Below are 19,131 nucleotides of genomic sequence, written 5' to 3'. Positions count from 1 at the left end.
GTCTACGCATGGCAGTCTGGTGCCTTGCTGCTGCCTCTCTACGATCCCAGTGAGAGCCTTGTCCTGCTCCTCACTTAGGAACACTGAGGCAAAGAACTCATTCAGGAGTTCAGCCTTGTCCCCCCTGTCAGTCACCAATTGCTTCTGCCCATTTAGTAGGGGTCCTATTCCACCCTGGGCCTTCCTTTTACTCCCTATATATCTAAAAAACAATTTCTTGTTATCCTTTACTTGGGATGCCATCCTCAGCTCCATGGTAGCTTTGGCCTGTCTAACTGCCTCCCTACAAGCACGAGCAGAGGAGGTATACTCCTCTTTGGTAATCTCTCCCCGTTTCCACTTTTTATATGCTCCCCACATTTTCCAAGCAGGAAAATTCAAGTCAGGAATTTAAGTTTCAAATATACAAGCCAAATAAATCAGATTAAAAAGGAGGAGTTCATCTTTATTAATTATGGAAGAGTAAAAAAATCCCTAATTGTTCAAGCCTCCAACTGTGTTCAACAACTTTCACTACATAGTGATTTGTAAGTCACAGAATAAAACAAGGGAAACTTGCACAGGAACTTAAGTACAAAAGGATAACATATTCCATTCAAAGTTAAATTGTAAATGACTTTGCCACTCTTATTTCATAAAAAATTGGTTTAACGGTACCCAAGACACTATGTGGTAAACAACAACAAAATCCCAATATGAACACTTACTACTTGTTCAAGTACCAAAATGATCAGCACAAAGTATTAGACAGAAAATAGGAGGACAGACAATAAAAGAGATCTTTGACTACTACAGCAGGTTTTCCTGTCCTAGCAGCTACCTACTTGTTTTAGTTTAAGATAGCTCCTTGTTTCAGTCACTAGATTCCAACTTCATGAGTTCATTTTCAAATACTAACTAATGCATGGGTATGTAATAGAAATTTGTGTCATCTTAATCCAATTACATCCATTTCAAATGAAAGCAACTGAAATCTGTGTAGTCTTGATCCAATTACATCAAATGAAATGGTAATTGCCATAATGGTTCTTATCAGTAACATTTAAAAATATCCCGCTGTGGTGTTTGCATCAACACCTTCTATTTTCTACACAAATAGTGTTAAATAATTGCATTTTACAAGGCTGAAATGTTTCTTCTAATGGCTCTTTCAAGGTCCTAACAGTGGTATACACAACTAGAAGTAGAGTAACTGCTGAAAAATCGTGCTCTGAAGGTTTGCTGCTCAAGTTCCCCATTAGTAGGGACCTACTCAAATCATGATTTCACGGATTTTGCAAAATTGGGCAATGTCTGTGAAATGGCAAACTCCACAAAAACTGCAGGGGAAAGAAAACCTTGCTAAAAAAAAAAAATTCTGGCTCCCCAGTGGGAGGCAGCAGTCCTCCCAGCTGTGCAGCCTGGAATGAAGGGGGTTACACCAAGGTGAGCAGACAAGATGGCTGCCCCCCCCCCCCCCCCAGTTGATTGGCTGAGAAGGCTACCTGTCATGCAGCCCTGTTCCTCTCTACCAATCAGTGGTGAGGGCCAGGGGCCACATGACAGACAAACCTCAATCAGCAGTGAGGGATGGGGCTGTGCGATGGACAGGCTTCTTTACCAATCAGTGGAGGGGGCAGGCAACCAGGGCCCCGTAACCAATCAGAAACTGGGGGGGAGGGGCCACCATGATAAACCTGTGAAAATGGCAGCTGGCCTCATGATCTGCCCATGAAATTGGTTGGCCACCACCTTGACTTAGCCTTCTGCCCTTGCTATGCAAATTTGATCATCAAGGCAGAGAGAGCAAGAGCCTCATGCATGTAAATCCATTACCTGTGGTAAGGGATGCACAGTTTTAGCCAACACCAATGTATCTTGGGTATAGTTGAAGTATGAGATAAAAAACCCCAAGGGCTTTCTACCATTTAAAATAATTACATTAGTATCATTCTCATCACGGGCTCTCTCACAACAGTAACATTTACATAACCCAGCACTTAATTCTTTACTGTGCAATTGAATTAGTCTCTTTCCCCAAAGAAGTATTTATTTCATAGTTATGGTATCAGAAGGCTCAGCCTACTCCAAATTTCTGAGCCAGAGAGCAGTCCCTGCAACTTGGTTTCAGAAACAAGGCAGCTTATTTTCATGAACAATTGCTAGTAACTCACAAAATTCACTACAAGTGTAAAAATGACAAAGAAAACACTTCCTTCACTTAAATAACAAGAAAACCTTCCAACACACATTTTATGGAAAGCAGAGTTTGCTTGCAGGCATTATAAATAAAAGAGTACCTGTGTAGTGCTCATTGCCTTGAGCAGCACAAGTCAACAGCTGGGCCATTGATGAACCAACAGCTTTGGACGTGCTTCCTAGGTCTTGAGCACATTTTTCAAGCTGTGAAAACATTCAGAGGACAGATTTCTTTATTTATGCTACATTGAAGCAATTTTTCCTTCTAAGCCTAATGGAAAGATTTTTCTCCCAGTAACTGGTCTTGCACTACTCAACCCTAGGACTTGACTAGCATGCATTCATTGTCCAGGCCGAATGAAGTGGAAGTACCAAGCAGCATGCACATGGGAAGGAAATCAGGGCTTCAAAGTTGAGTTTTGATAGTTTGTATCAACTGTTATTTTACAGTTTCATTCTCTAACTACAAGATTAAAAATGAAATCAAATGTTGATTCTCTTTCCTGTTTTTTTAATTGCAATGGCTAGAAGGAATGGATATTAAAAAAAATCCCTATAACCTAATTTCTTTCTAGGCCCTCAAAGTAGGACCTCCTCCACTATGTGGTTTCTGCCCAGAGCAGGGGTGGTCAAACCCCCTGCCTGTGGGCTACATCAGGCCTCTGGAGCTGTGTACGCCAGCCTGGAAGGCTCCCTATGGATCCTGTTGGGAGCCTTGCAGGCTGTGGACCTACACACTAGATCAGGTGTGCAAGGTGGAGGTGGGGCTGGCAGGGACAGTGCAGAACCCCTGGAACCTGGTTCCAGCCAGATAGAACGCTTGCACTGCTCCTGTGTGACAGGATCAGACCCCCGGTCTCTACACTGCCCCTGCCTGGCCCCTGTACACAAGGACTGCACTCCATTCAGGTGAAGGCAGTGATCCCAGCCCCTGTCCTGCCCCATTTATCTGGCCCACAGGCCAAAAATGTGAGCACCAGAAGAATAGTCTTCTTTTTGGCATAAGGATCGTTCATGGTGCTCAAGACAGATTTTGAAAGGGCACTTACGTACACTGCTGTTGAAAGGAACATTAGATGGCTTATTTCACCAACACAACCTCAGAATGCTGAATTTTAGTATATAAGTCATGGGACACATTTCCTACATGCAAGGCAGACCAAGCCTCTGCTTTATCACTAATTACCGTTTCTCCTGGGAGTGGTTTTAACTGTCCATCAACAGCTGCCATCTTTGCATCTTGCAGTTCACTTTTGAGTGTCTGGACTGTATTCAAAGCAGAATCAATTTCCATTGGACCACATGCTTCGTGAGCCTATCCAGAAAATAGATCCACAGAAACTGTTATCATTAAACAGCCTTTCTACTTTCAAAAATGGGGACATGTATCTGCGCTGGGACACAATCTAGACAAATTATGAAACCTCCATTCCTTTAAATCAGACAAACATTTGTCTGGGACAGTTTAGAAAGGGATGATCCTGCCTCAAGTACTGTGTCAAATTGGAGTTCCTCTTATAGTCCTTTTGAGCCTTTTTCTACCATTTTACAACTGTCCCAAGCCACAGAAGGGAATGAGATCCATTTTGCACTGTTGAGTTTCAATTTCTAGTTACTGTCTCATAACAACTTGGGGTATGTCTAAGTAGCAATCTAAAGGGTATGCCTGTAGCTCTTGCACGCATTGGTAAGCTAGTGGTAAGCTTAGGGACTGATAGCAGCATTCCTGTGACAGCACAGAGCTCACTAATAGGCCAGTAGGCCACGTATTTATTCAGGGTTTCAAGCCCCCCACTGAACCTGCTGATGCCACAGCTACACTTATTGTATCCAATCTGTGTCTATACAAACTGCAATCAGACCGTTGGACTGCAGCATACATATAAAATTAGATTGAAAAGAAGGCAGCAATAAACCGAGAATTACAAATGGCATTTCTAGCTACACACAAGCTTCAGTAAACCACATCTTATAAAATACAATGAAACTCTAGCTGAACAGCAAAATTTACCCACCTTTTGGGAGGCAGTTCTCAACTCAGCTAAGCTGGTTGCAAGGTTCTTGGCACACTGACTTAGCTGCATTGCTGCAGCTTGGTCAGTCACTGTGGGTACTGCAGCTTTGGCTGATGCCACCATCTTACTTCCTGGCTATTTTAGGATTAGCAAAGAATGTGATTGATCAGTTCATGCCCATACGCTTACATAAGTGCATCAAACACTAAAATAGGCCTATTATGAAAGAAGAATTAAGGAACTGAAAATTTTAACTGTGGTTTTTTAGGCTAGCAAATCATTAGAACCAATATCAATGTATACAGTACACTGACACTAGCCTCTGCCCCATCCCCATCTCACCCCCAATTTCTTTACTAATATGTTTAGCTTAGTCATAACCCTAAACAGCAAGATTTCTGCAGTAGGAACAAACTTTGTTTTAGTCATTTTTCTAGTGCAACAGGTACCAATGTCTGACTGAGACCTCCCATAATATAAACAATTAATTAGAGAATTTTCAACTTATAGCTTGTTTGCTCAAACAAGCCTGGATAGCATATATGCCAAATTTATTTCAATATTTCTGAATATTTACATTTTCTTTTAAAATACTAGTAAATGGGAACAAATAATTTAGGTAAACCATCACAGGTGGTAGTGTTAGCACACCTTGCTTACCATGGTATCCATGAATAGAAGCAGATGGATTGCCCTAATAATTTCAGAGGGAACTTACACTCTATGCCCTTCCCTGCCACCCTCCTTGACCCTTTCTTTTAAAGATGGTTTGGAGTAAGCACAGGGTGACTGCTTGAAATTTGGGTTCTGCCCAAAACTTTGATCAAGACCTTGGGATCTTGAACAGACACCTGAAAAATGTAAATTCTACCTCCCCCATAAAGCCCTAAGAACCCTTGCTAAAATACTGTGACTATTAGCAGTAAGGACTTATAAAGATACCTCATGGTAAATATTTCTCAAATTAAATTTCTTCTCCCAGTGGGTCTCAATCAGTGACTAAATATATAGATCTCACTGTCATTCAACCGTTACAGCTATGCTTTTCAATGCACAAGTGAAGAGTATTCAAAATCAGGACAGAAAATGCTCGAGACAATCTGTAGAGTTTATTTGATGTTACTTACCTGAAGGAAGTTCTGGCTGGAATTTATCAGAGCAAGCTGAGCACTGAGATCTTCTGCCTGTGCTTGACTCCCCCTCACTCCCTGTACCAACTGAGGAATGTGGTCAGCAACGTTCTGGAGGAGGTTCACAAGGAAGGAAGTTTTAATGGGAAATTAAGCAAATGCAGTACTAATCAAGCCTCAAAGTACAGGAGAAAAGACCTATGGTTTTTATCAAGTATAATACCACTGACATTTCCCAGAAATCATTTTGGTCTCTATAGATTTTAATGAGTACAAGTCAGGACATTTTTTACAGTACATGGAGGATTCAGGCTTGCTACAGAATTATATGGATTAGCTTGAGGATTCTATATCATGGATAAAGCTTTTCTATAAAAATAGTAAGGATACACATGTTCAATAACACATTGTTTTTTCTTTGCATAATACAATTATTGTTATAGACTCCAAATTGCTCATGTTAACAACTTGAACAGCTCAAGAATCTCTCTTCCTTCAAGGAAATTTCAGTTTCTCAAACTTTGGTATCTCATCTTATTTTTCTTTGACTGATTGATAAATGTTTAAAGCATAGTTGTGATATTCTGAATATGCATGTCGTTAAAATATTATCCATATTCCTGTCCAAGTATAAACTCATGTGCATATGACTCATCTTCTGTACATTTTTCTAGAATACTTTCCTCAAGTATTAATTTTTTTTCCTGAAGTACAGAAGCAGATTTTCAATCTCCTATTTGCTGCATAATAAATCAGTGTCAAGACCAAATTAGAATGAACCGCAATCACAGTGCTTTTGCATTTGTATTGAGAATGTATCAGCCTACCAGACATCTCTTTGATATACTCTGCCTTTGCAGATATGTTCAAAGTCTTTTATTTGTTCACCATTCTTTCAAGAGCAGGAGTGTGAGAGGTAATGCACTTAATAGCCAAGTGGTAAATGTCAATGCCTTTTTTCCTAGAAGCTTTGATTTGCTTAGTGGTTGCATTCTTGATTTCTGCAGTTTCTCCAAGTAGAAGAATATGCCATTTTGCACTCAATTTGGCTTTTATTTCCCTAAAGGCCTTGAAACAACATTGTTCAGAAGGAGAAAGTAAGCTCCTAGCTACAGGTAAAACTAAAGTACTTGTCAATGAGATATCCTGCATCACAGCTTACAAAGAAACAAATCTGAGGGTGTCTCTGTGTTCACTTCTACTGTACCTAAGCTCCATGCTGCCTGCAGCCTACTAGTTAGTGAATTAAGAATAACATGACCCATTACTATGTTAAGTTCATAGGCTGGTTCAGAAAAGGAACTTAAGGGCACAAATTGCATGTCAGCCAAGTAAGAGAACCCTGTAGATAGTGTGTGGATACATGAAGTAATGGTTTTATCTCATTACAAACCCAGCCCCTAGCTACATTAAAATCACGTGACAGGATTGTGACAGGGGGCCATGTTAAGGCCGGGTCTCAACATCAGCCCACCCACCTGTCTGTGTGGGACAGTCCACCCAATCTTGCCTGCCACAACTTATTGTTTGATAACTAGTGTAAAATGCAGGAGGCTGCCCATTTTAATGCCCTGATGCCAGGGGGCACTGCGCATGGCTCTGTACCATCCCTATACTGCATCCCATGCCTTGCAGATGGCATTGTAAGTAGATCATAACTCTGGCCTGAGGCCGGGCTAGCTCTGTCCCTGGCTGGGCCTCTCCCATTCTACTCACGCACTCTGCCTCCTCTCACAGGGTCTCTTACATACCGCCACTCTCAACCCACTCTGCTCCACTTGAGCAACCCCCTGGGCCATTAGGCTTACGTACTCTCATGCTGGTCGGTGTACGGGCAGCACCTTTGGGTCGTATGAGCTTCCCTACTGTACAAGTCACTGACCTTATGCCCTGCCCTGTGTGGAGCTCAACTTCTAGTCCCTCACCAGGCAACTGGCTCTTGATTTCACTCATGTGGGGGCTGGCCCATGTGCTGCCCTTCAGACCGCACCTGAAACCCTACTCAGCATACCCCTGGTACAGCCCTTCAGGTCACCCCATTCAACCCAACTCTGTATGCACCAACACCCAGTCCTTCAGGCACCACTGTGCACCCTACGCTGGGCAGGCTGCACACAACTTCTGTCCCATTCACTGGGGCCATTCTCTTCCACTGCCCCGTCTCTAGGGCCTCCTGGGTCTTACACTCCCGTGGGGTTCAAGTGCCTCTCTCTAGGTGTGCCTGCCTCCCCTGCCACCACACTCTGTCCCCACTCATAATAACCCACTGAGTAGTGAGGGCTGGTGTTATAAGGTGCTCTTACCCGCCTTTCACTAGGGAGGCAACTGGCCTGGCATTTCTGGGGAACTACCCCGCCATAGGTAGTCCTACCAGACCATCCTTCCCCAGCAGGGTGCAGTTTTCAGTCATACCCAGGACCAGGAGCCTCTTGACATCCCTCATAGGTCCTACCCTTGCTTCCAAGATGTTCGGAGCAGCAGCTCAGCTGGGCGTTGTTGCCAGCAGCAGGCTCCTCTCAAACCTTAAAGTGGCAGGCACTAAAGGTGCCCTGCCACAAGGATACTAGCCAGAAATGTCATGATGTCACCTCCATCCAATTTCACTACATTTATGATGATCATAGAGCTTTACAGATGTGTATAAAAAGTGACCCTGTCCAAGCCATTTACAGGCTAGATTACAATAGGTATGAACACATGTCAGTGTGAGTCTATTGCATCTTAGCCCCATCGTCAGTATCTAATTTGACATGAAGTTAAGTACCTAACAAGTCCCAATATAAAAGCAGGAGTTGATAGCCACTAGCAACAATTCCTTCCACTCACAAGATCTATTTAAACATTTCACCTGCATATTTCTGTCCTATATGGTGGACAAAAGTTTGTTGGCATAGTCTGCACACAGTGAACATACAGGTATTGTGATGAGCATGGTCTTTTTGATAAAGGTGCATGATATAAATGCTAATTAGTATTACTGGTAGAAGATCTGTACTTCTGCTGCAGAGTGCTTTGGGGGTACAGCTGACCAGCACTAGCCACTGAACAGGAACTTCGTTGGACCTAATTCCACTGGCCAGCATCAAACATCTTCTCTTTCTCCAATAAGAATATGATGATCTTAAAAGTTTAAGAGATAAGAACTAATTAAGCTGCAGAAAGCTTTGTACTGATATTTAAGCGTTATACTATTCATGCCTGCCTACTCCAAAGCAATTGTCCTTTGGCAGCTCTCATAAAGGACACAGACTGGGAAGGTGATCCAATCAGTCAGAGTTTATACACCAAACTGCTTGTGAAGACTTCTTCTCAGGGTACCAACGTTAAGGCCCCGAGAGTGGCACGAGATGCACAGGTGCAAGCCCATCGCGCCCCTGCACCCCGAGACCCCCCCAGCAACCCCCCGTGACCGTGGAGCACCCTGCCAACCCCCAGCACTGCTGGAGGTAAGCAGGGCCCGTGGTGGGAGGGACAGAGCCCAGCTGCGGGGCAGCTGAGTGGAGCCGAGGAGGGCCTTGCCCTGCCCCGGCTCCTACTTGGCCCAGCGCCCCCAGGGAGAGAGAAGAGTGGGGAGAGGGTACTTACCAGTCCCTCTCTGGAAGATCAGGGTCCCCCCAAACCCTGGGTAGGGCCCCCCTTGACAGGGAGTAGCACGGTGCCGGTGGCGGGTCCACTGTGCATGTGCGGAGTTTAAAAGGGCCCGCCAACCAGAATAAAACCTCATTTTGGCCCCGGGAGTCGTGTGAGATGCATAGGTGCAAGCCCGTTGCACCCCCGCAACCCAAGACCCCCCAGTGACCGTGGAGCACCCCATGGCCTCCACCCAGACAGAGCCCATGGCTCTGGGCTCCATGCAGACAGAGCCCCTAGCTCTCAGCTGTGGGGGCTGCCTGACACTTTTTTAGGCTCTGGGGTCTGGGAGCATGGCCCCCTCCCCTTGCGAGGTCTGATTTCTACGCCAGCTGGAGGAGCTCCAGGCCGCAGTCCAGAGACCACGTGCCATCAGGGATGGCAAGCGGGAGACAAGACTCCTATTACCAGGCCCTTCACCCCCTAGAGGCGGAGGGTAGACCACGGTCGCCTTCCAGGACAAGGGAGGACTTGGGGACCTCCCATGCTGTCCAGCCAAGGGGTTGGTCCAAGGTGGTCAAGGGCCCCAAAGTCCGCCGCACCAAGGTCCCCGCCCCACTGAAGCTCTGCAACAGGTACAAACCTCTTGCAGCCCCAGCAGAGCCTGATAAACTGCCAGCTCTGGTAGACAGCGCAGGCTCAACTATAGCTACCTCCCCCGCTCTCCCTAAGACAAAAGGCAAAGTGTTTGTCATGGGAGACTCTATCCTCAGGGGTACGGAGGGCACAATCTGCCGCCCCGACCCCTTAGCCTGGGAAGTCTGCTGCTTCCCGGGAGCTCGTATCCGAAACATTGTGGAGAAGATCCCTAAGCTCCTCCAGCCCACTGACCACTACCCTATGTACCTTATCCACATGGGCACAAATGACATGGCTCAGAGCAATCCTAGCTGGGTCATGAAGTGCTGCAGGGATTTGGGAGCGGGGCTTAACGGGTTGGGGGCACAGGTGGTGTTTTCCTTGATCCTCCCAGTTTCAGGCTATGGGCTACGAGGGAGAGGAGGATCGAGGTAGTAAACCATAGACTGCGGCGCTGGTGTCATCAGGAAGGCTTTGGCTTCCACGACCGCAGTCCGCGGTGAGAGAGGCAGTGAGCTGCTGGGAAGGGACGGCCTCCACCTCTCTCCACTGGGGAGGAGGCTCTTCTCAGCCAGACTGGTTAGCCTGGGCAAGGGCAAAGGGACACTTGCATGCCTGTACACAAATGCCAGGACCTTGAGGAATAAACAGGAGGAACTTGTCCTCCTGCTTAACACAAACAATTATGATGTCATAGGGATAACGCAGACCTGGTGGGACTCCACCCATGACTGGGCCAGAGGTATAGATGGCTATACTATGTACAGGAGAGATCGTGTGGACAAAAGGGCTGGGGGTGTTCCTATGTCAAGGAAAGCTATGCATCCCTGCAAGCCAACACTGCCACCCAGGGTGGGCGACTGGAGACCCTCTGGGTTAAAATCCATGGGGAACACGGCACAGGGGACACAATGATGGGGGTCCGCTACAGACCCCCTACCCAGGATCAAGAGCTTGACCAGGAGTTCACCAGGAAATTCGCTGAGGCTGCATGCTCCTGGTGCATGGTTGTCATGGGAGACTTCAACTACCCAGACATCTCATGGGAAGAGCGCTCGGCCAAATCCGAACGATCGCAAAGCTTTCTCTTGTGCGTGGATGAGCTCTATTTGATGCAAGAAGTCTGCAGGCTGATGAGAGGTAAAGTGCTGCTCGACCTGGTACTAGCAACGGGGGACAACCTAATCAGCGACCTAATGATCGAAGGGAAGCTGGGTGACAGTGACCATGAGCTGATCACCTTCACCATCCGCCATAAAGCTGGCAAGTCAGTCAGCAATACAGAAGTCTTCGACTTTAGGAAAGCTGATTTTGACAAGCTCAGGAGGCTTGTTAGTGAGGCCCTAAGGGACCATGACCCAAAGGGGAGGGGAGTTCAGGATGAGTGGCTGCTCCTCAAGAGAGCGATTCTAGATGCACAAGCTAAGTCTATCCCATTTCAGAGGAAAGGCAGCAAAAGGGCACAGCAGCCCCCTTGGCTCTGCAGGGAACTTGCGGACCTCCTGTGTCTAAAAAGAAAGATCAACAAAGAATGGAGGACTGGATCCACCTCCAAGGAGGAATATTCTTAACAGACTGGCCAATGGCAGCATCCTGAGGGATAGCCAGCACGGGTTTGTTGCAGGTAGGTCGTGGTTGACCAATCTTATTTCCTTTTATGACCAAGTGACCTATCACCTGGACAAGGGAGAAGAGATTGATGTTGTATATCTTGACTTTAAAAAAGCCTTCAATCTGGTATCCCATGATCACCTCTTGACTAAACTGGCCAACTGCGGCCTCAGCTTAACCACAATCCACTGGCTGAGGAATTGGCTCGGTGGTCGGACCCAGAAGGCGGTGGTTGACGGAAGTCAATCATCGTGGTGCGCTGTGACCAGTGGGGTCCCTCAAGTGCAGGCTCAGGGGTGATCTGGTGGCCACCTATAAGTTTATTGGGGTGCTCATCAGGATCTGGGGGAACATCTGTTCACCAGAGCATCCCAAGGGATGACAAGATCAAACGGTCACAAACTCCGCCACGACCGATTCAGGCTGGACATAAGGAAGAACTTCTTCACTGTCCGAGCTGCCAAGTTTTGGAATAGACTGCTGCCAGAAGCGGTTCAAGCACCTACTTTGAACGCCTTCAAGACACATTTAGATGCTTATCTTGCTGGGATCCTATGATCCCTGCTGACTTCCTGCCCGTGGGGCAGGGGGCTGGACTCGATGATCCTCTGGGGTCCCTTCCAGCCCTAATGTTTATGAAATCTGTAAGGCAACACTCTAGTAATATAGTTAAATTTCTAAGTCTAACAGCTTTGTGCCCAAATTCTCTGTTAAGTTCTGTGGGCAGGATATACTGTTGCTTTTTCTGCAGCAAATGCTCAAAGAAAGAAGCTGCATTTGTGGGAGGTTTGTATGTTAGAGGTACTTGTGGAAGTCTTTAGACAAATATTGCCAAAGCATTTGTAAAGGGCAAACTGCTGCTTTGTACATGTTTTAGCAGAATATTTCCAAGTTCTCTGTACAAAATTACAGTTAACAGGTGCTAACTAACTGCATGCAGTAAATAAAAGGATTTTTATGGATAGGTACAATGCTAGTACAGCTACAGAATTCCAGCCAGATGCTTTGGCATCAGATGATAACACAGATCTTAAATATCCCCTTCCAAAGGGAGGGAGTGACTACATTAGAGGAGATTAATTTTAGCTTCCTCAGAGTTAACTGCATTAAAAAAAAAAGTGACACAGTTTATAGATTATCTGGCAACTGCTTGTTTCTTCTACCATGAAATATTACCTTGCAGCTCTGGACAAGTTGCTGGTGTGCTGCTGTATTCTTGTTGGAAACAGCTGCATTCTGAGAAGCTGCAATTGTTTGAGTAGCGGCAGCAGCAGCTTGTTTTGCTGCAATCTTTGGAGGATAAAAACAAATGGTTAAAAAGACTTTCCTGAATAAAACTTGAGTAATTTATAGAAAGCAAGGAACAAGATGGATAGCAATGCATTTCACAACAGAACTAAATTAGACATTACTTTTTCTTGACTTACTTTGCTGTATAGAACTCAACATCACTTTTCACTGAAGATGAAAACTGAAACAATCATTGCAATCAATCTTCAACATGCTAATAACAAATGATAAACCACCTGACACCACTAAGATTCCAAATGGTTCCTTTTTCACATGATTAGTCTCATCACAAAACTCACCTGAAATTCTAAAGAGCTATACCTAAAACATCCTATGGCAATGATAGGCTGCTGAATGTAAAAGTAAAGACCACAATAATCTAAAGCATTAGAAGTATGCTACAATTGCTTGTGCAGCTTCAGGAATCCTTTCAGGACAGCATCATTCCTAACGTCTAAAGCATTTTAATTAAAGTACAGGTGAAGTAGTAAAAACTTGGTTGCCTGTGTATGTAAATTTAACTACAAGGGCTCTGAATTCAACTACATTCAATACAAAACAATCACGTATCAAATACATCAGGGAATCTAGTAAGGCCAACTGGCTTCAGATTTAAAGGAGAATTTGCCTCAAAGTCTTAAACTACTGTATAAAACCTAGTAAACAAGCTCTCCAGTTTAACCTAGAAGATGTGTCATTTGCAACTAGACCTCTGAATATTTTGCTAAATGTCATAATGATTTGGCAAGAGCAAATTCATTTGTCACAAAGAGATCAGCCTGATGGAGTGCAGCCACTTCCAGTGTGTTAAATTTAGAAGGGATCAGGAAACAAGAAGCAGGTGGATACAGTAACCCACTGTGCTAGATTAGCAGCCCTAAGAGCAATATCCTGAGTATACCTTAAAAAGAGTTCTTCACAGGAGCAAAGACCCAAATTTACTGAAACTGATCAGGGCCAAAAGGTAAGAAACTAAGGTGGTGATCATGAGGACAGAATGAGGACAGATCAGTTCAGGTGGGTCTAAAATATTCAGGAAGGGACAGAATTCAAACATCTAATGTGTATCTCTCTCAAAAATAAAATGCAGCAGCTTGCCAAGTACATTCCAATACAGCACATTATTCTCAACACTGTTCTCTAATTAACCCACAAATTAAAGACATTCATCCCAAAGATAAAAGCTTATTGGTTCACCCTTAACTGTTATTAGCACAGATTTCCCTTATTAGTGCATCAATAATATGTTTTTAGAGCAAAACAAAACCTTAGTTTCTACAAGAGTTTCTTATGCTGTAGCTACACATTTGGGAATGCAGTGCGGCATCAGAATGAATTACTGAAGATTCTCTTGTTTTACATTGATACAATGGTTTCAATACCATACACTTCCAGAAGATGGCTACCTGCTGAGATCTTCCTGTTGGTTTCATCACAAAGCACTGAAACATTTTTGGGTTACTGTAAAAACATAACTGAAATAAGGAGACAGAGAGGCTCTTTATCAATTTCTTCTCCATTAAATTTGGAAATAATAAAGATCAGACTTCTCTAACATACAAGAGAATGCTGAAATTATCTTCAATGTACAGCAAACTGCCTTTTCTCCTTTGCAGTACCACTGGCTACTACATAATATTTTCATTTTTAGTTTTGCTTCTTTGGTTAACTACATAGATTTCTGGTTCAGTTAGTTGTGGTGTGATCATGTGGTGTGATCAAATGCATTTTAGTGGGGTATTTTACATGAATTTGTCATCTATTTTGTAAAGGTCCCTGTAAAATAATTTAAATAGCAATGAAACAGTGAGCTTCCTCCCATACTTAACCTAATGGTAACCTCACCAAATTCTGTCTGAATTAAATGTCAATATAGCAGTCTCCTTTTGACAGATCTCTCTTTAACCTGTTTGTCACGGACAGATAAGTTGCTGCCTGTTATTGGAAGAAAGGTGCATGTATATATACTCATGCCCTCAGATTTCTGGAAGAGAACTTTCACATACTCTGTATGAGCCAAATGTAGCTCATTTGTTATGCTCAGCTTCATGTTTTATCTATTGTAGGCATTTTTAATAGCTGAAAAGCACCTAGAGATACGAATTTTTCTTTGCAATGGACTGTAAGCACCTTTTTAGGCCATCACATCTAGTTCCCTGCATTCACAGACAACCACAAGGATGTGTTCTCCAGTTCTTCTCACACATTGCAGCCCCAGAATGCCTGCTTAAAAAAGTGCTTGCTGAAAAAAATGAGCAAAACAAAACAGAATACACAATAGAGCTTAAGTCTGACCTCCAGTCTGTTGACAATTTTCTTCTTGATGGCATTCTGGGCAGCTGCATTTGTTGCAACTCGCAGCCCCTCTGCTGCTTCTCTCAGTCTCTGCTGTTGATCTTCATTTTCAGGATTTGCTGCAGCTCCCTACAAAGAGGTTAAAAAATAAAATATAAATATTCAGAATAGGCTCACATATAGATTTTAAAGGCACTAGGGTTTAAACTCCTATCAAGTTCTACCAGATCAGTCTATGTTTGCTATTTAATTGCTTTACTCTAACATGAATTAAAGATAATTTAACTATAGACACATTTTAGGTAGAAAATGTATTGCTGGTATTATTTATTGCTTAACAAGTTAAACACTGCAAATAAGACAGGAATACTTGAGTTCATCACCTAGAGCAGTGAGCCAAATTAGATCCATTATTCCTCCCCCACATGCTGTTAACGTAGAATGTGTGTCTTCTGGGAAATGTTTACTTCTGTTGGATAATTTGAGGTTAAAACCCCATGTAGACTGGGAAATCACTGTTTTGTAAATTGCTTACACTTTTCTCTACAACTATATAGTGTTTATATAAATATATTGTTTAAAGTTAACTTTTACATTTCCAGTTTAACAAGAGTTATAATCTGATTCTCAAATTATAGAAGCAGGACGTAAATTTGACATCTCATATTTGAGGTCTGAACACATATAGACAGGTAAATCAACGGCATCCACATCTGAGAGGTCACCAATAAACATGAGAATAGTTTAGGAATCCGAATAAATGATGAACTAAAATCTGATTGTACTGAACTTTTATTTAAGTTCTCAACTAAGTTGTCAAATGAAAAATAAATAGTTATAAACTGATCAGTTCCGGCTACATAACAATTTATACTTACAAAAGAGCAATAAGACAAAAACACCTCCTCATGTTTGTACAGTTATGAAAAAATTAGGTTCATATTTAGTGCTTTTTGGGTTCTTCAGTTCACTGTTTCCTTGTATGTACCTTTGCAGCTTCCACCATGCGGGCTGTAGAATCTGCCAAAAGTTTAGCTGCAGCTAGAAGTTTCTTGGAGTTGTCCATGTCAATCTCAGCTTCAGCGTCTGACCTCATGGCATTGACAAGATCAGAAGTAGCTTGAGCGAGGACCCTGGCCTGTCGCACCATTTCCCCTACGATATTAGCATGGCAAGTTAATATCCTTCTGCCTTCTGTCTCAATTTCAGTTTCAAAGGTCACCCCCAAAAGAAAAGAAAATAATAAAACCCAATGTCCTGAATTTTTTTTTAAATGAGTGCATAAGATAATGGTTCATTGCTTAGAACAGTGGTGCTCAACCCCTTCCCCAATACGGCACTGGGGTGGGAGTGGTGGGCACTAACTGGCCACGTGGAGGATGGCGGGGGTCAGTCCAGCAGCAACCCAGCCCCAGAGGGCCCATAGGAGGGGATGGCCCAGTTCCAACCTCCCTGCGGGAGGAGGGTGCATGGCCTGGCTCTACAGGGAAAGGGAGTGTGGCTTGGCCCCATGGGGGGAACTGGCCTGACCCCAGGCCAGTGTGGGAAGGGGGTGTGGCTTGGCCCTGCAGGGGAAAGTGGAATGGCTGATCCCCAAACAGCCCCACAGGGGGAAAAGCCCCAATCTAGATGCAGGGAGGGGACATTACCCAGCTGTGACTGGCAGCTTAGGGTTTGGGAAACTGGTGGGGTGGGGAGCGATTGTATTAGTGGCCACTGTTTCCGCACTGTCAGATTTCCTGCCCCATGGGCCAGATGCGATGGCTCTGTGGGTTGCATTCAGCCTGCAGGCCAAAGGTTGAGCATCCCTGGCTTAGAAAATTTAGAAAGAAACCTTTACAGTTGGATAACAACAGAATTAATCAAGGAAGTAATAAGAAATACAGGGTATGGAAAATAATTGGCTTTCTTGCTTCTCCCTGAATAGACCTGAATAGAATAACTGAATATTTCAGGAAGAAGTAACTCAGCACCCATTCATTTAAAATTTAAGGTTTCAGTTTGAAAGAGGGTATAAATTCATAAGTCACGTTAATACAATAAGCTTACTTACTTACCATGGTCAAGCACAGATGTGCTTCTGAAGTCCATCAACCATTTTTAGAACAAATTCACTTCACAAATATAACTGCTACTTCACTTAACTCAAATTGAATGCATCATAGCTTTGCAATTAACTGTTCAGCTTTTTTCCCCACCAAAGGTTATTCAAGTAGGCAGCAAATGTTTAGTTCAAAGGCCAAGTGGCGTTTAAGGGGTCTCAACAGTATGTGGTCCAAAATAGCTTTGACACACAAAAAGACATTCCAAAACTTTCCACACAGCAATACAGGTATCTGTGATACTGCGGGAAGCTAACAAAGTTTATAAACAAGTACTTCTTAGCATACTCCCCCTATCCCCCACCCCACATCAAGAACAGTCTACTGAATACAGGACTTCCTAGAAACCTGTACAGATGTTTCCTAGTTTGTCATTTTTGTAGTAAAAACCTCACCAGTGTTACGTTTCAGCTGTGTGTTCTTGAGCAACCCTGGCACAGAATGCAGTCTCTCTGACTCACAAAGGACTGCCCCCCTTCCTCTACCTAAACGAAACTGATTAAGTTGCAGTGAGAGACATACCTAAGACCCTCAAGATAAGGGTGACAAGAGTGAAACAACTGCCCTAGGTCTCATTTGCATCCGAGATGGAACCAGATGACCATTCATTTACATGAGAGATGGAGAACAGAAAGCCTGAAGCAGAGACTGCAGTGAATTCTGGGACCAGAGAAGCAGGGGAGCACTGCATGATGGGGAATCTGTGCTCCAAATGTTAATCAACCCATGTTCACACATACCCAGCTCAGCATTTATCAGACCAGTTCTAATCTGGATTTACTAAGGACTTTTCCACCCCCACTCTCCACAAAAGGTTATGAGCACCCCAATAATTGTTTTAAGTCTGTTAAAAGACTATAGTAAGATCTGGAAAAGTCATGCTAAGCTGAGGCTTGTGCACAACAAGTAAAAATCCAAAATCCTGATGCTGCAAGCTATCTATTGTTCCTGAAGAAACCATGAGATATCCCATCAGTATATCTGCCACCCATAGGAATTTCAAGCTGGCTCCCAAGTATTTGGGTTACTCCCTAATCTTAAGTGTTTCCTGATTATCAATCAGTTTCCTGAGATGGTCCAAACCAGATAACCCCTTGTCAATAGAAAAGACAATGATTTACACTACTGAGGGTGCTTCGAAGCAGCTGAACTGAGGGTATAAAAATCTGTAAGTGTGTGTGCTTAAAGAGGAAGGAAAAGAAGTAGAAGCAGGAGGAAAGAAGGAGAAGAAGAAAACCCCTGTGCTGACACCATCCCCTGTCGTTCTTGGGATGCTGGAAGAACAGATCATCTCTCTCTTCAAGGATTGTGCTACGGACTGTGCCTGTCAGCTTTGCAGCCTGAGTACCGTGGACTAGGTGAGATCCCAGCGTTCTCTGTCTTCTTTCTAGGCATAAACTTCTGAACCTGAACTGTATCAGTTAAGCTTGAGCTAAGTTTCCCCAAATACTTAGTGAAACCAGGGTAGTATTGTCATTGTTGGTGTTTGTTTTTCTTTTGTATGTCTATTACTACTAGTACCATTATATATTTCATATGCTTAGCAATAAATAACTTATATAGTCAAACTGGTAGTAACTGGGTACATTTTTCCTTCTCTACTTCTCCTTCCTCACGTGCTCTGCAGCAACGCTTCTTTTACCTAAGCTAAAGGTCCCTGTGAAGCCCAAAAATATTGTGGGGTCTGCTCATCAAGAGGCCAAAGATTGGGACGTACTGAGTTTGAAACACATAAGGGGATCAGCTTGTACAGGCTGATTGACCCAGTTTGACTCAGACGTGCCCTTATGAACTGAATGCTGGCCCATGAGGGTGTCAGCTGGACACCCAGCCAGATTCAGAGGGATTCTGTTCACCTGTGTGCTTGTGTCTGACTGCAGTTTATTGTTGCTCTTATGAACTGATTCTTGGCATATGAGGCTGTCACCCTGTCCATGCTGATCAGCCCGGCCAGGTCAGGCGTGTCACATTAATGTGTGTGTGTGTGTGTGTGTGTGTGTGTGTGTGTGTGTGTGTGACTGATTTGGTGACTGGAGGAACCCAGTCCCATTGAGATTGAGTCCTGCAAGATAGATCCATTGGGGGTGAGGGCTTGCAGAAGGGAGAGATACAGCTCCGTATAGTAACACAAGCAGCACATTGACAGAATCACCAAGACCCTAGAAACTATCCCTAATAAATGAGCACACCCCAAAGTAATGGGCAAATTTGGTAACACCAGGAATAAAAGCTAACACAGTAAGCAGGGTGGCTGACAGTGCATTTGACATAAGCCATTTTTACATCCCTTGCTGTAATTAT

At 43.9% G+C, this 19,131-nt stretch overlaps 1 protein-coding gene across 4 annotated transcripts in view; it reads right to left on the bottom strand.

Annotated features, from left to right (window-relative positions):
* Positions 1–19,131, bottom strand: part of TLN2 (talin 2) — a 383,471-nt gene that overhangs the window by 124,851 nt on the left and 239,489 nt on the right. For all 4 annotated transcript variants that reach the window (XR_003095489.1, XM_025211171.1, XM_025211172.1 and 1 more), the window contains 7 exons: positions 15,717–15,883; positions 14,729–14,857; positions 12,320–12,433; positions 5,321–5,434; positions 4,194–4,328; positions 3,365–3,493; positions 2,280–2,382 (listed from right to left, as the gene is read on the bottom strand). Coding sequence is in view for 3 of the 4 variants with exons in the window: in XM_025211171.1 (XP_025066956.1) it covers positions 2,280–2,382; positions 3,365–3,493; positions 4,194–4,328; positions 5,321–5,434; positions 12,320–12,433; positions 14,729–14,857; positions 15,717–15,883 (891 nt within the window). In the remaining variant the exon portion in view is untranslated. The remainder of the gene's footprint in view (positions 1–2,279; positions 2,383–3,364; positions 3,494–4,193; positions 4,329–5,320; positions 5,435–12,319; positions 12,434–14,728; positions 14,858–15,716; positions 15,884–19,131) is intronic.

The sequence above is a fragment of the Alligator sinensis genome, unplaced genomic scaffold (genome assembly GCF_000455745.1).
Source record: "Alligator sinensis unplaced genomic scaffold, ASM45574v1 scaffold291_1, whole genome shotgun sequence".
In the NCBI taxonomy this organism is placed as follows: Eukaryota; Metazoa; Chordata; order Crocodylia; family Alligatoridae; genus Alligator; species Alligator sinensis.
This window is presented reverse-complemented; position numbering and strand designations above follow the sequence as displayed.